Genomic DNA, 14,674 nt, shown 5'->3' with positions numbered 1-14,674 from the left:
TAAAAATGTCCAAGAAACCGAAATGTTATAAGTAAATGTCGAATAATTCAAACCCATTTGTCTTTTAAATTTAGCACATGAAGATACAATTTTTATTACATATACAAATTGATTTTGTAAAAATTAGCTTGTATATATGTGAACTTTTTTAAAAAATCACTGTGGGTCTAAAACTGTATCACATGCCCATAATTGTCCTAAAGCTAAATGTCATCGTCAAATTATGAGGGTCTGAATAGGGATTCATTATTTCTGTATTCTATCATTTTAGGCATTTTTTTCTAATCGTTATACCTTTTGTCGATCATTCTTTATTCCATATATTCTAGTACCTCATCATTTTCTTTTCTATATATTTGTCTGGTTATTTTTTGTATTCTTTATTTTTTGGTCAATAATTTTCTATTCTATAAACCCCCATCCACACCCTCATGTATAATGGAAGACGATAAACATTTTAGTATACATACCACCCGTTGTCACTTTCACCTGACATACAAACCACAAATTGTTATTTTTACCTGGACACGGGACTTATATAATTACGTAATAATAACGGATATAGTAAATTCAGTAGAATATAACCTGTATCAACGCACTGGCTTGTTAAATGAATATTGATCTGACAACTGTTTATCATATTTTTAGTTATTTTAAAATTGAGAATGGAAATGATGAATATGTCAAAGAGACAACAACCCGAAAAGAGCAGATGACAGCCGAAGGCCACCATATTTGATAAGGTTTTAGTTTTTAATGAGACAGTAACCATCGTATTTTCAGAAAATCTCTAAACGGATAATGAGAGTTTAGCGACCTTGACTGGCTATAAAGCCCAAGCACGGTCGGTCTCTAAAGGTTGCCGAATTTAAGAGCCTATATCAAGAGATAGGCCTTACCTAGCTTTAGGTGTTTAAAAAATATCCATTTAAGAACCAAATGTGGCTTCTTTATATTTATACCAAAATTGAGTTCAAGGCAGTATTTTGTCGAAGAGAACAATTACACAAAGTGCAACATGCGAGAAGAGGTTTCATTTCCCTTATTTATTTTTTATTGAAGTGAGTAATCTTTTGAGATTACTTCACGGAAATATATTTTAAATGAAAAGGTGCAACTGGATGCATCCCTAAAAAACAAATTTAAATATATATATATAATTTAAATTTGTTTGTTTTATATATATATATATAAAATGACGGATATTCGTCAATCAGACAGCAATCCAACATAAACACGAGTAAGTTACCTGACATCTAGAATAAGAGATTTAAGCATACCCAGCGCTGGTCAACTTTCTGAGTTGTGGGTAAAATTCAATATACATGTAGGACTTTGAAACGGGAAATATACGAAAGATTTGTTTTTACGTACGATGAAGTGTCATTCCCTCAATACATACGGGTCCACCGTGAAACTATTCTTATGATTATATAACGGTAAATGATGATCTCATTAGAGGAACAAATTAAGTAAAGATACATGTTGAAGCAAGAATAATTTCCACATGCAAATCATCAAATAGGACGATCTCTAAATTAGTACGCGGCAACTTTAACTATTACATTCATAGACAATAACACTAGTGAATGCTTTATATACTGACATTGAAACAAATATACTGCTCATAATAATTGCACATCTGTAGACTTTAATCTAGGTATCCCGCGTTATATAAACCATCGCAAACCATCGAACAGCTCATCGCACTTCGGTGCAGACCAGCGTACTTCACGCGTGGCCGTCAAACTTTATAATCTCCATTGCACCTCCGAGTCATACACACATATATATTCCGATTTTCTAATAATGGTTTTTATTATTTTAATTCCCGTAGGTATTGCCCAAAGAAATAGGGTTTAGTTAAGGGTTTACACATCTTCATAGCAAAAATATTTTGATACTTATATCACGAACAGATATCTATGACAAACATTTCTTAAATTGTCGTTATATAAATTTAGATTTTTTTTTAAGAAACGTAGGTTTCAGCTACAGCAGACTAAATTGGCTTTTGATGGATTGAAGGCTTATGTAAAAATAAGAAAATGTGGTATAATTGCTAGTGAGTCAACTATTCAAGAAAGTTATATCTATACGACCTTCAATAATGAAAAAATACGGGAACTGTAAAGTCGGTTATTAAAGGCCCCGCCCCGAAATGAAAAAAATATGAAACATTTCAATTGAGCAAACAAACGGCCTTCTTTATTTCAAAGCTACATGTATCTTGCCACAAAAAAAAGCCCAAATACATGTACATGTATATAACAGAATTGATGTTACGAAAACCACTGAACTACGTGCTTTTGACTTTGGACAGACACATAAATACACAGAATGTTGTGAATGTGTATAGGCCCTTTATTGGTCATATAGCTCTACACTCCTATCTATTTTATACATTCTTTGGCTTTCAAATATTTAGCATTGAGCGTTCCTAGTGAAAGTAAATCCAGAAAAGCGTTATAGATGCATGAAATTTATAAAGTGTTGTTTTGTGAGGGGATCAAAACGTAGGGATCGATGTTAATGTCTGTTTTATATGTGCAATAATATCGGCCTTCTAACTTTAGTGAAACTCTGCAGTTGTTCAGTGAAAGATCTAGGAGGAGGGTTCAGGGGGTTGGAACCCCCATTTTTTTGGACGATCAATGCATTTGAATGGGGACATATAATTGGACCCCCCCCCTTTTGTCCGGGGTTGGGAACCCCCCTTTTTAAAATGGCTGGATCCGCCCCTGTTGTTTCATGTATTTGATATGCAAATTATCACAAAACTAAAAGGATAAGATGGATGAATTAATAGTTGATCGTTTAACGTCCAGTGGCATATATTATAGATTCATTATTAGGGGGAGTACAATAATTATGATATAATGATGAACATTGGCAATCATACCACAACTTCTTTTTTATAAAAACGTACATGTGTAGATTTTCGTCTTTTACTGTAAACGACAGTGCCCCCGGGAGTCAAAGCCGAAATCAAACTTGTGTAAATTTCTGAAACATACATTTCATTATTTAACCCAATGTAAAGCAAAACAAATAATACCGTTTTGAGCTATAAAACCAAGGTAACCCTTTATACTAGTCAAAAGTTGCTGGATCGTGATAGATGCATACGAAACTTCAATTAATTGTTTGTATTTTTCAATCTTTTATATCCGATAAAGATGAACACAAAATCTATCGGATAAAAACTACCGATTTTTCTATAAGATAAAATTTATCCTTATTGGAGTCAAATTTGTCATATGGATTCATAAAGGACAAAAAAATGTCCTCAGTAACGGAACAAAAAATACCCCCATGGTAAAATAATCCGTCATTCTTTAATACAAAGTACTATTGTGAATTATTTTTTCGGATATTAATCTTTTAGACATACATTAAAAACTGTGTCCTTGATATGCAACCATGAACACAATGAAAAGTGAATCTGTGAAAGTGTTCCATGTTTATTCCATTTAAATAAAGACTTGTTATGATAATACAATATATTTGTCGTACTGACTTTTCTGTGCTGCGTCTGATGACTTTTAGCACCTGGTGTAAAACAAGAGAAAGTTCTAGTAAATATAGATGTTTATTATTGAAAATCAGTAATCAAAGTGACCGTTGAAAACCTAAATTCTTTCCATGCGGGCGTGGTCACATGATCACTGATTTCTTAACTTTCTCCTGTTTTCACCAATCAAAAAGTACCTTGTATCGCTCCCTTGACCACAACCTATTTTCACTGGTTGGCCAATAATCAAGTCATGGGTGACAGGTGTTATTAACAATTTCACACATGAGTAATAGGAAAAGGTTGTTTAACAAAAGCCTTAATTTACATGTAAGGTACATAATCCAAAGTAAATAATTTAGCGCTTACATGTCTCTTTGTTATCCGTCTTAATTACGTAATCTAAATATTCAAGTTGTATGTCATTCTTCTTTATCAAAAATTAACATTCCAAAAATAATGTAACTTACATAAGGAGAAATTTTAGAAATAAAATAAAAATTTAAACTTCAAAATACTTTAACTCGAATTGTAAAAATTGAATAATTTTCACTTAAGTTTTGGTCTGTTATATTAAAATTTTGTCTTTGGCAATTCATAATTTTACTAAAACAACTCTTCCTCAACCTCACTAAGCTTTGTCCCAAAGCTTGAATTTGAAACATCATCTGAACTGATAAAATAAGAATAATGATTATATATATATAAATGTACAAAGAATTAAAGTATGATAAACATAATGTAAATTTTCATATAGAGTCAATGTTTATATATCACATTTATGTGAATGTAGTTTTGTGATCTAATGCCCATAAAATACTTAAATTAAATTAAGAATCAAAAACAAAATGTATATGGTCATAATTGCAGATATTCAATAAGACACTTCCAAAATTTCAAAGGGTGTATGTTAATATATTTGTAACGGGGAGGCACTGAGGTATTGCATGTTTGCAAATATGCATTCAATTAGTATTGTCATTTTTGCAATATGAGGAGGGATATTAACACTTCACACTAAAATATGTGTGTTTTTTAAATAGTACTGATGCAGTTTTCCAATAATGAAAAATCAAGTAAACCAGGTGCTAGTGCAACAGAAAAGTCAAAATACCAATACATTTTCATATTAATAAGACAATATAACAATATAAAATTCAAATATAGAACATGAAAATGAACTTTTCATTTCATTGCATGCTCAATTCTTGCAAGCGCATGATCTGCAATCTCATGATGTGCAATCTCTATGGTATAATGTAATCTAGAAATATGTTTAACATGTTAAATATATCTGTGTTCAAAATCCTACAAAAAGAAATAAACTAAACATTAATACGCTTTAAACTCCTCCACTTTGGCTCTCGGTAACATTTCACTGAACACTTAACTTCATCATACATAACTATAATATTGGAATGGATTCTAGTTTCTTAGGACACTCAGTTGCTAAAATAAAAAAAAAAGTGATGATTAGTCGAATGAGCACGGCCGTACTCTAGCACTACTGACAACAAAACACTGATGCATTCTGTTAGGTTTGACTTCACATCATAATTTGCCTATCAAATTTCTGAAATTAGAAAAAAAGTTAATCAAAGGGTCAAATAATTAAAGAATGGTCCACTGCGCAGATTCGAAACTGGAGTACAATCCAGATTATTTGAATGTAAGTGAGTTATTCGCCATTAAAGCTTTATCTGTGTTATTCCAGTGAAATTTATACAGTAATTTGTTTTCACCTATGGCCTCGTAAAATATTTCCTCCGTTTTCTCCCCCTTCCTTTCCTAGTTTTCCTTGTAAAATATTCTTGTATCAAGCCCTCTTCTATATTCTGTTTTGGTTCCCATGTCGGTTTGGAACCATCTTTCCATTTTACAAGAAAATATTGTATACCTCTTGTATTCCTGTTATTTAGTAGTTTCTCAACCTCATGAAACGTATCATCAATAACATTGTTCGGTTCATCTCCATTATCACTGTTAGTTTCTGAATCTGAACTCTCATTTTCTGCAATTTGATCATCTTGATCATTATCTGCAGGTGGATTATTTTGCTCATCGGGTGCATTATCTGGAACTGGGCGTTCTGGAGCTTGTGGCGGATCACGGAAGTCAGTGGGATCTACATATTGCCTAAGATTGCTCGCATTGACCATAGCTTTAAGTTCCTTTTGGTCACTGCAGCGTCTTAATTTATATGTAAAATTCGGCCCACAGTCAGTTATGTAATAAGGACCATTATATTTATCAACTAATTTTGGTGAACGACCGACAGGGACTACATGTTCTTTAAGTAAAACTTTATCTCTAAGCCTAAATTCTGGAATTTTGGTATTTTTGTCGTATCGTTCTTTCATTTTTGCTTGTTTAAGCTTAATATTTTCAGCAGCCAAATCTTGGGTAATTTTGAGGTTTGAAATTATTTCTTCTAAATGGTGTTTTGCATCTTTTGACATATTGTCTTTTGGCAAAACAGATGCGTCAAAAGGTAAGTTCATCTCCTTGCCGAACACCATTGAGAAGGGAGAATACTCTGTTGATTGAGTTGATGGAGAATTTCTAAAAGCCATTAAAATACCAGGGAGTTTATTTGGCCAATTGTTCTGATCCTTATCGCTATATGCTCTGACTGCCTGTATCAATGTGCTATTGGTCCTTTCCACTAATCCGTTTGTTTGAGGATGGTATGAACTTGTATGATGCCTTGTAATATTCAACATTTCACACAAAGCATTCACCAGATTAGATACAAAATTTCGACCAAGATCTGTGACTAGACACTTCATTGCACCGTAACGACTAATAATCTCACGAAATAAAACCTTTGCAACCTCAGAAGCTTCTTGAGTTTTCATAGGAAAGGCCTCACTCCATTTTGAAAAAGAATCTACTAGTAACAACACATAAGAATAACCTTCATTAGTTTTACTAAGTTTCAGAAAATCCATATGCCATCTTTCAAAGGTTGTGTCAACTGGCAGAGGATTAAGAGGTGGTTTCTTACCCTTTGTATCTCTTTTAATTCTCTGACAGCGATCACATGATCGAATGTAGTTTTCAATACTTTGGTGCATTTTAGGCCAAAAGTACTTAAGACTCAAAGCATGATAAACACGTTCAATCCCAAGATGTGCACCACCTACAAAACTGTCATGGTAACTTAAAAGAGCATCCTCTCTTAGAGCTTGAGGGAGACATAATTGTTTGATCCACTTTTCACCATTGTCAACTCTGACTCTCTTCTGAAACCACTTATACAGAACATTATTACAGATGGAGTAATCTTGAGCAGATTTTTGAACTTTTGAACTCTGATCATTGTCTGCAGGAAGAATACCCTGATTAAGAAATCTGTACATATTTCCAAAATCATGACAATTTTGTTGCAACTTTGCAATAGCAGGAAGGTTTGACAATTCTGGTCTGGCAATAACGGGATCTAATGGAGCAACCATAGTGTAATCATCATAAAAGAATTCCACTTGGATACTCTCAGAAGTCTTATCATTGCCACTAGCTTCTGTTCTAGTATTCACTTCTAATAATGTATCTAAATTTTGTAGTGGAGCTGGTGTCTTGTCCTTAAATCGTGTTAAAAGTCGTCTTTGTATTGATCTAAACTGTGCTGATCGTTGGGAGAGCAATTCTTTACATCTATCTGCATTTAATCGGAACTCAAAATGAATGTCTATTAAATCAAAGTATTCCTGTAACGGCACCTGGCCGGAATAATATATAGCAAAACTTCCCGTCTTTCCCTTGTTAAAATAATTATTTAAACGACTAGAGAGTTCCTTGACTATCAGCCACATGCCTTCAAACCTGTCACACTGTAATCTGTACCGTTGAGAAGTTTTTGAGGCAAGGACTGTGACAATTGGTCCTCCATAATACTGGAATCCTAACGCAGCTCCTGGGCCTGAAACATTTTCACCAAGTAGCTCTGGAAATATATCATTTAGGTTTGTTGGGGGTTTATTTGTATCCAATGTGATCTTATACTCAGCTGTTTTTACTGGTAATACTGGTTTGACTACCAACTTCAGTGGTAACTTGACTGTGGCTGTAGCTACACGTGGTGCTCCTGAAGCACTAGTATAGTTAGCTGTGACAGAAGCTACTAAATCTGGATGTAATGCTTTTCCTTTAATAAAGAAGGAAACAAAGCTTTCTGATGGTTTACTTGGATCAACACTAGGGATTTCTATTGAGGTTTGATTTGAAGCCAATGGCCAGCTGGCATGTATTAACAATTTGACATTTTCTAATGTCATCCTGGATTTCAGTTGAACCCTGACAGATATGGACGGAATAGGATCTGAGTCCTGGAATTCTACTCCACTGGCAGTAGAAACTTCATCAAAGCCTGGGTTAGGGGATACAAATATCGTCAAATCATCTTCTTGTTTCAAATTAGGTGTAATCACTGATTTGTGAGCAGATTTTTTAATTCTCTGTTGAAGTGAAGCCATTTCTCTGTCTAATTCATCGTAATTCAATTCTCTGGCTTCTGTCGTTGGTGGAATAAACAAAGCAGGATCTGTTCCCAGGTAGGAACAATCTAACTGACCCTTATCACTTAAAGTTACTATTACACCCTTCAGACCAGAAAAAGATCCTAAACATATCTGTACAGGCACATGATCTAGCTTGGCTGACCACTTCAACATAACATCTTGGAACACCATTAAAGACTTGGTATGTGTGCCCACTAGGTAACTTATAGTCCCTTCTTGCATTGAACCATGTGGAATGAAACAACTTGGATCATAATCAAACTTTTTCATATATCTTAATTTTCCATTCTCTGCTACACAAAATATGTTTCTTTCACCCAGTATCAATAAAGATGGTGGAACATTAGGATAACTTATCACAGCTATATCTAACGCAGGTTCTCCTATATTGCATGACCAATCAAACGTTACCCGTTTCCCAGACTTTATATTTTGAGATTCTTCTTTTGAAATGATGTGACCTAAGTATTTCACCTCTTTTGCTGCAAACACACATTTGCTTGGTTTCAATGTGAGATTTGCATCCCGAAGACGAGTGAAAACTTGTTCTAGATGCGAAAGATGCTCTTCAAAACTCCTACTAAATACCAAAATATCATCCACATAAACTAAAACAAATTGCCAATTAAGACCACGTAAAACATTTGACATGAGCTGTTGAAAACTAATAGGAGCATTTTTAAGACCAAAAGGCATTCTGAGAAATTCATAGACACCATTGCGAGTAATAAAAGCTGATTTATGTCTGGTTTCCTCGTCCATCTCGACTTGCCAAAATCCACTGTGAAGGTCGAGACAACTCAGAATTTGAGGCTGCACTTCACCAATCGTGTCAAATACGTTTTCGAGACGGGGAATTGGAAATGACGATTTTTTTGTCTGAAGATTCAATTTTCTAAAGTCCACACAAAATCTGTACTGCTGAGGCTGACCTGGTGTAGTTTTCTTTTTCACTAATATAACAGGTGAATGATACTCACTGGTTGATTCTTTGATGATGTTGTTTTTCTTCATTTCTACCAAATGTCTTTCAGTTTCTTTATGCATATGAGGAGACTGATTATAGAATCCCATTTTGACTGGTCTGGCATCCCTAAAAGTTTCAATTCTGTGCTTGTACCTATTAGTAAAACCTAATTCTGATAAATTAGTTGCAAAAATATCTCTATAGGAAGCAAGAAATGTCTGCATTTTCTGTCTCTGTTCAGAACTTAAATCAGAAGTGCTGAAATCAAAATTTATAGGCTCCTTGACTTCCTTAGTTTGCTGTAAACTAGCAACAGATGGCATGTTATTATCTAAATCATGAATAAAATTTGAATCAATGTCTGATACAGAAGCTAGCACTTTTGTTGCGGGAATGTGTATTTCCTGATTTGTAGGATTCATCAATCTTATGACTGCTCTTTTCTTAATAATTTGACCAAACATTTAGCACTCGTAAGATTGGAATCCACTAAATTACTTACTGGTTCCAAAAGAACTATTTCTCCTGAATTTCTTTTAGAAATTTTGACGCCAACATTCATTTCACAAAATGGAGAAATAGTGACAGGGTAATACGTTCTAGCAAGGCCAGTACTAGTAGTCTGTATCATACATACTTTAGGAATATCTGCATTTTCTTTATCTGGTACCTGTAAAACACTTTTAGAAAAATCAATATTAATCTTGTTTGCATGTAAAAAATCCCAACCAATTATAAAAGAATGATGTAGCCCATCTATAACATAAACATGATAATTAAAAACAGCACCTTTAAATGAAATTGGTAGATTAACTTTTCCTAGCACTTGTAACCTATGTCCACTTACACCTTTAATTGATGGAATATCTGATTGCGAAAGTTTATCAGAAAGGGCCAACTTGCTATAAAAATCAAAGCTACAGCAAGTAATTTCTGCACCAGTATCAATCAATGCATGTGTTTTTCTGCCATTGATATCAATAATTGAAGTATTTTTCTGCATAGGCAATACCAAATTTACCTCTGCAAAAGAATTTCTATCTCTGTGCCTATCCTTTGACAAATGCCTAGGGACAGGCGCGAATCCCTAGCGATTAAATGGGGGGTTTTGACCATATTTTTGAGAACCTCTGCATTTACGACCATAATGCCCTATCTTATGACAATTATAACATTCTTTATTTCTTGCTGGGCAATTAGAACCACTAAACATACCACAATTTTGACATGATCCATCTTCTTGTTGTTGTTGTTGTTGCTGGTGATACGGATTTTGTACTGCTGCTGGCATTGGTTGGCTGTACTGTTGTCCATTATACACTGGCTGTTGTGGAATGTATTGTTGTTGGGGTACAAAAGCATGTTGTTGTTGGTTACCAGTTCCTTGTCGGTAGTTCTGTCTTGGTTTGTTGTACCTGTTTTTGTTCTGTTGAGGCTGGTTTGGTCTTGCCATGTTAATAGATGTATGTAGTCTTCTGATCTCTTCCAATGGTTCTTGCATCTTGGCTTCCAGTATTGCTGCAATTGTATCAGCAGTAATGGACGATGCTGGTGCAAGTTGTTCGGATTTTTCTGCATTTTCTGCGATTGCCCTTAACTGTTCCAAAGTAGCTGGCTTTGGGAAAGTGTTATGCACTGTTTTCCCTATCTCCCCTCTGAAACCTTGTATGGCAATACCTATCTTTATGTCGTCAGGAATGTCCTGTCCTATTGTTTTTTCCTGTAACCTTGCCATAAACTCATCAACTCGTTCGTTTACACCTTGTTTTAACTGAAGTATATTTACATCAAAAAGTCCTTGGGATTTTTCAAAACGTTTAAAAAATTCATCCTTTAATAGTTGTAATGAATTTTGAACAGTTTCTGAAAGTGTAGCAAACCATTGCTTAGGTATACCATCTGCCATAAAGAATGGAAAGGAATTGCATTGTTGTTGTTCGCACATTTTTTGAATGAGTGTCCAACGGATAAAATATCCCCACCATTGTGCTGCGGATGATTTTCCATCATAATTATTTAGGTTGATTCCTGATGGCATGTTAACGCTTACTTCCCTTATTACTTGAACTACTGCAGGTGTTGATGATGTTGATGCAGTTGAATCTGTTGATGCTGCTGATGCTGCTGATGTTGTTGATGCAGTTGATACTGTTGATGTTGTTGTCAAGGTTGATATGGTATCTGTTGATAGGACAGGTACTGTTGATGTTGTAGTGGCTGTTGAAGTTGAAGCTGTTGACGCTGAAGCTGTTGTCTCTGTTGCTTGTTGATGCACTCTTGCTTCTGGTCTTATTGTATCTTGACTGCGAAGAAGATAGCTATTCAGTGGTGCTGGCATTTGTACGTTGCTGATTTTATCTTCTTTCTTGTTTTGGGACTAGCTTTGGATCTTTCGGTCACTCCACCAAATGTCGTACTGACTTTTCTGTGCTGCGTCTGATGACTTTTAGCGCCTGGTGTAAAACAAGAGAAAGTTCTAGTAAATATAGATGTTTATTATTGAAAATCAGTAATCAAAGTGACCGTTGAAAACCTAAATTCTTTCCATGCGGGCGTGGTCACATGATCACTGATTTCTTAACTTTCTCCTGTTTTCACCAATCAAAAAGTACCTTGTATCGCTCCCTTGACCACAACCTATTTTCACTGGTTGGCCAATAATCAAGTCATGGGTGACAGGTGTTATTAACAATTTCACACATGAGTAATAGGAAAAGGTTGTTTAACAAAAGCCTTAATTTACATGTAAGGTACATAATCCAAAGTAAATAATTTATCGCTTACATGTCTCTTTGTTATCCGTCTTAATTACGTAATCTAAATATTCAAGTTGTATGTCATTCTTCTTTATCAAAAATTAACATTCCAAAAATAATGTAACTTACATAAGGAGAAATTTTAGAAATAAAATAAAAATTTAAACTTCAAAATACTTTAACTCGAATTGTAAAAATTGAATAATTTTCACTTAAGTTTTGGTCATCAAAAACTTTAAATAAAAAAGAATATCTTAAACTCGTAAACACAATTTCAAGTTTAAAAAGTTCCTCAATTTAAAATCCTTCTTAAGGAATACGGGATATATTTGCGTGATCTTATACTTGTTTAATTAAAAAAATGCCTTCAAATACATATGTTTATTTGTATTCAATTTTCCACAAAACATATTTAGCAAATTTAAAATGAAAATAAAGAACAGAGAATAAAAACACTGTTGAAGAGAACATACATATTCGTGTTAAATTCGCCTCAGTTTAATTTGTTCATTCAAGTTTGACATCTAAAATCTTAATCCGCAATCCACATTTACCCGACAATCTTGTATATTGTATTTTCTCAATGGAATAACCTTACGTGCACGTGACCATCAGAAACGAAGACAAAAATTATATTTGTAATGGTATTTATCAAAACTTAAATGTTTGAATATTTAGTAGAATATGAATTTGCCAAATAAGCGAAGAATTATAATCTTGCATTGTTCAACATTGGAGAAATGACTCAAGTTGAACATTAATCATGTTAATACTGATTCAATATTTTATTATAGTCTCACCACATACAAACATAAAATGAGAATCACAGAAATAAACATAAAACATTAAAACATTTGCATTGTATGTATCAATCTTAAAAAGAATAATGAGAGACTTTTAAGACACAATATATTTACTCATTAACATTTAAAATTTACAGTGTCCACCTGTACTATATGAAAATAAAACATTTTTTCTTTGAGAACTAGGAAATAAAATGCCGTTTCTTTTCAATGAAATATTGTTGATGTTTTTGGCAACTATAGCAGCAACATTGCCGTTATTAAATAAAAATATAATTTTTTCGCTATCATGTTTATTAAAATGTTTAGCTTAATGTATCATAATTTGTCTTAAATCTACATATAATAGGCATTTTAAAATGACATGAAGTTCATCTTCAATAGTAGAGCTACAACACATGTCATCTCGTGGACTTCTTTTCTTTCATACTTTCCAGTTTCTATTTTTAGTGGAGCTACCCCACATCTAAATTTTGCAAAAGCACTGTTTTTTTTTATTGGCGGAATATTTTTTAACAAATAACAGTTGGCCAACAGTATATTTTTAAGCCCATTTCGCTCAGTTGAATAGAAATTCCAATTTTAACTGTTCTGTCGTAGAAATGTCATCATGTTATTGTTTGTACGTAGAACATGTATCATTATATTAAAATGTGTCAGTCCCAGCCAAGATTCACTGAATAACCACGAAATGTTTACAGATGATAAATAAATTTTACACAAAAATTCATGAATCTGTATGAACGTTATGTACGATGAAGTTAATTAAGTGTTCACAAGAAAGTAAGTATGAATGTAAATTTTATTTAAAGTCGGAACATATATATACACTTTAACCGTGAGATAAAATATAAGCTTTGATGAGCTCTATAACCGACTATCATATAAAAACCGCAATGAATGAACGTTACCCGATTAGAGATGAACGTTTGACAAATGCACTTTATCTGATGTACACAGTTATACACCATTGACGAAAGTAATATTGCCTAAAGAATGGACTGAAATTATTCATAAAAATGTTCATAGAAGAAATGTTTCTCGCTATATTGTTTTGAAATTTATAGACTTTGAATAGGAATTTGATGGGAAATGTTGGTTTTTGTTGATCAAGCCTTTTAGCCTACCAAGATGTGAACAGGCTTCTCTGGAGAATATTTTTGAGACTTTTTAAAATTTGTAGTGTAAAGATTCTCCATTTGTATGATGGAAAAACTGTTATATGATTTTATAAATGCTGGAATTGTTCAGGTAAAAGATATATGTTATGAAGTTATAGAGGAGTTTTTACCAGAAATGGCTATAGTTGAGATGATTTAAAATGTTACTAATCATTGTGATATTAACAATATTGTAAAAAGATTTAATATTTTAAAAGTAATATTGCCTAAAGAATGGACTGAAATTATTCATAAAAATGTTCATAGAAGAAATGTTTCTCGCTCTATAAATATTAATGTTATTTTCAAAGACAAATTGTCAGAGTTTTCTATGTGTTCGACAAAAGAATTTTATTTATTACTTACTAGTAAACTATGTCAGCATCCTATTTGCTATAAAAAGTGGACAGAAGTTTTTGAGATTGAAGAGAATGATCTTTGTAAAGTGTGGAAAAATGTCCTTTTTTATTGGAAACCATCTATATTAATGGATCTAGATTTCGAAATAGCACATTATTGTATTTTCACTAATTCTAAACTTATGACTATGAAACTTATAAATAACAATGTATGTGATGTATGTGAAGAGGAAGTAGAAAATATCACTCATTTATTTTTATTATGTTCTGAACTATTAGAATTTCATCTGTTTCTGCAACAAAAGTTGTCAGTTTTATTTGATAATGTTGATTCTGACAAAATTAATAATGTAGTGTATGAAGAGTTATTTATGTTTGGTTTAATTGGATCTTTAAAAGGCGTAAATGTAAGTTTTGTCAATTTCATGTTATCTATAGCGAGATATTGTATATTCAGAAGAAGGAATTTACTTAAAAATTTAAACAGTAATGTTGATCTTATCAGACTATTTAAATACACTGTAAAACATTATATGACTTGCCTGTATGAATATTTGTGTGGAGTAAGATTTATGAGAAATGTTTTTGAGAAACA

General features: G+C 33.1%; 1 protein-coding gene across 1 annotated transcript; it reads right to left on the bottom strand.

The window, feature by feature from the left end:
- Positions 1 to 4,814: 4,814 nt before the first annotated feature.
- LOC127733628 (protein PTHB1-like) lies at positions 4,815 to 11,339 on the bottom strand. Its single transcript, XM_052242947.1, has 5 exons — positions 11,064 to 11,339; positions 10,217 to 10,772; positions 6,738 to 8,516; positions 5,412 to 5,525; positions 4,815 to 4,822 (listed from the first exon to the last, which is right to left on the bottom strand). The coding sequence occupies exons 1-5, from the start codon at positions 11,337 to 11,339 to the stop codon at positions 4,815 to 4,817; spliced, it is 2,733 nt and encodes a 910-aa protein (XP_052098907.1).
- Between the last annotated feature and the right edge of the window lie 3,335 nt (positions 11,340 to 14,674).

The sequence above is a fragment of the Mytilus californianus genome, unplaced genomic scaffold (genome assembly GCF_021869535.1).
Source record: "Mytilus californianus isolate M0D057914Y unplaced genomic scaffold, xbMytCali1.0.p SCAF_3, whole genome shotgun sequence".
NCBI lineage: Eukaryota > Metazoa > Mollusca > Bivalvia > Mytilida > Mytilidae > Mytilus > Mytilus californianus.
Note: the sequence above shows the minus strand (reverse complement) of the source record. Positions and strands in the feature narration are given on the sequence as shown.

Bases quoted from the DNA above. Each gene is read 5' to 3' on its own strand.
- LOC127733628 (XM_052242947.1), bottom strand. From the start codon at position 11,339: ATGCCAGCACCACTGAATAGCTATCTTCTTCGCAGTCAAGATACAATA. The intron at 10,773-11,063 runs GTAATAAGGGAA...AATATACTTCAG, and splicing joins CAACACCTGCAGTAGTTCAA to TTAAAACAAGGTGTAAACGA. The intron at 8,517-10,216 runs GTATGTTTAGTG...GTGTGTTTGCAG, and splicing joins TGGATCATGTCAAAATTGTG to CAAAAGAGGTGAAATACTTA.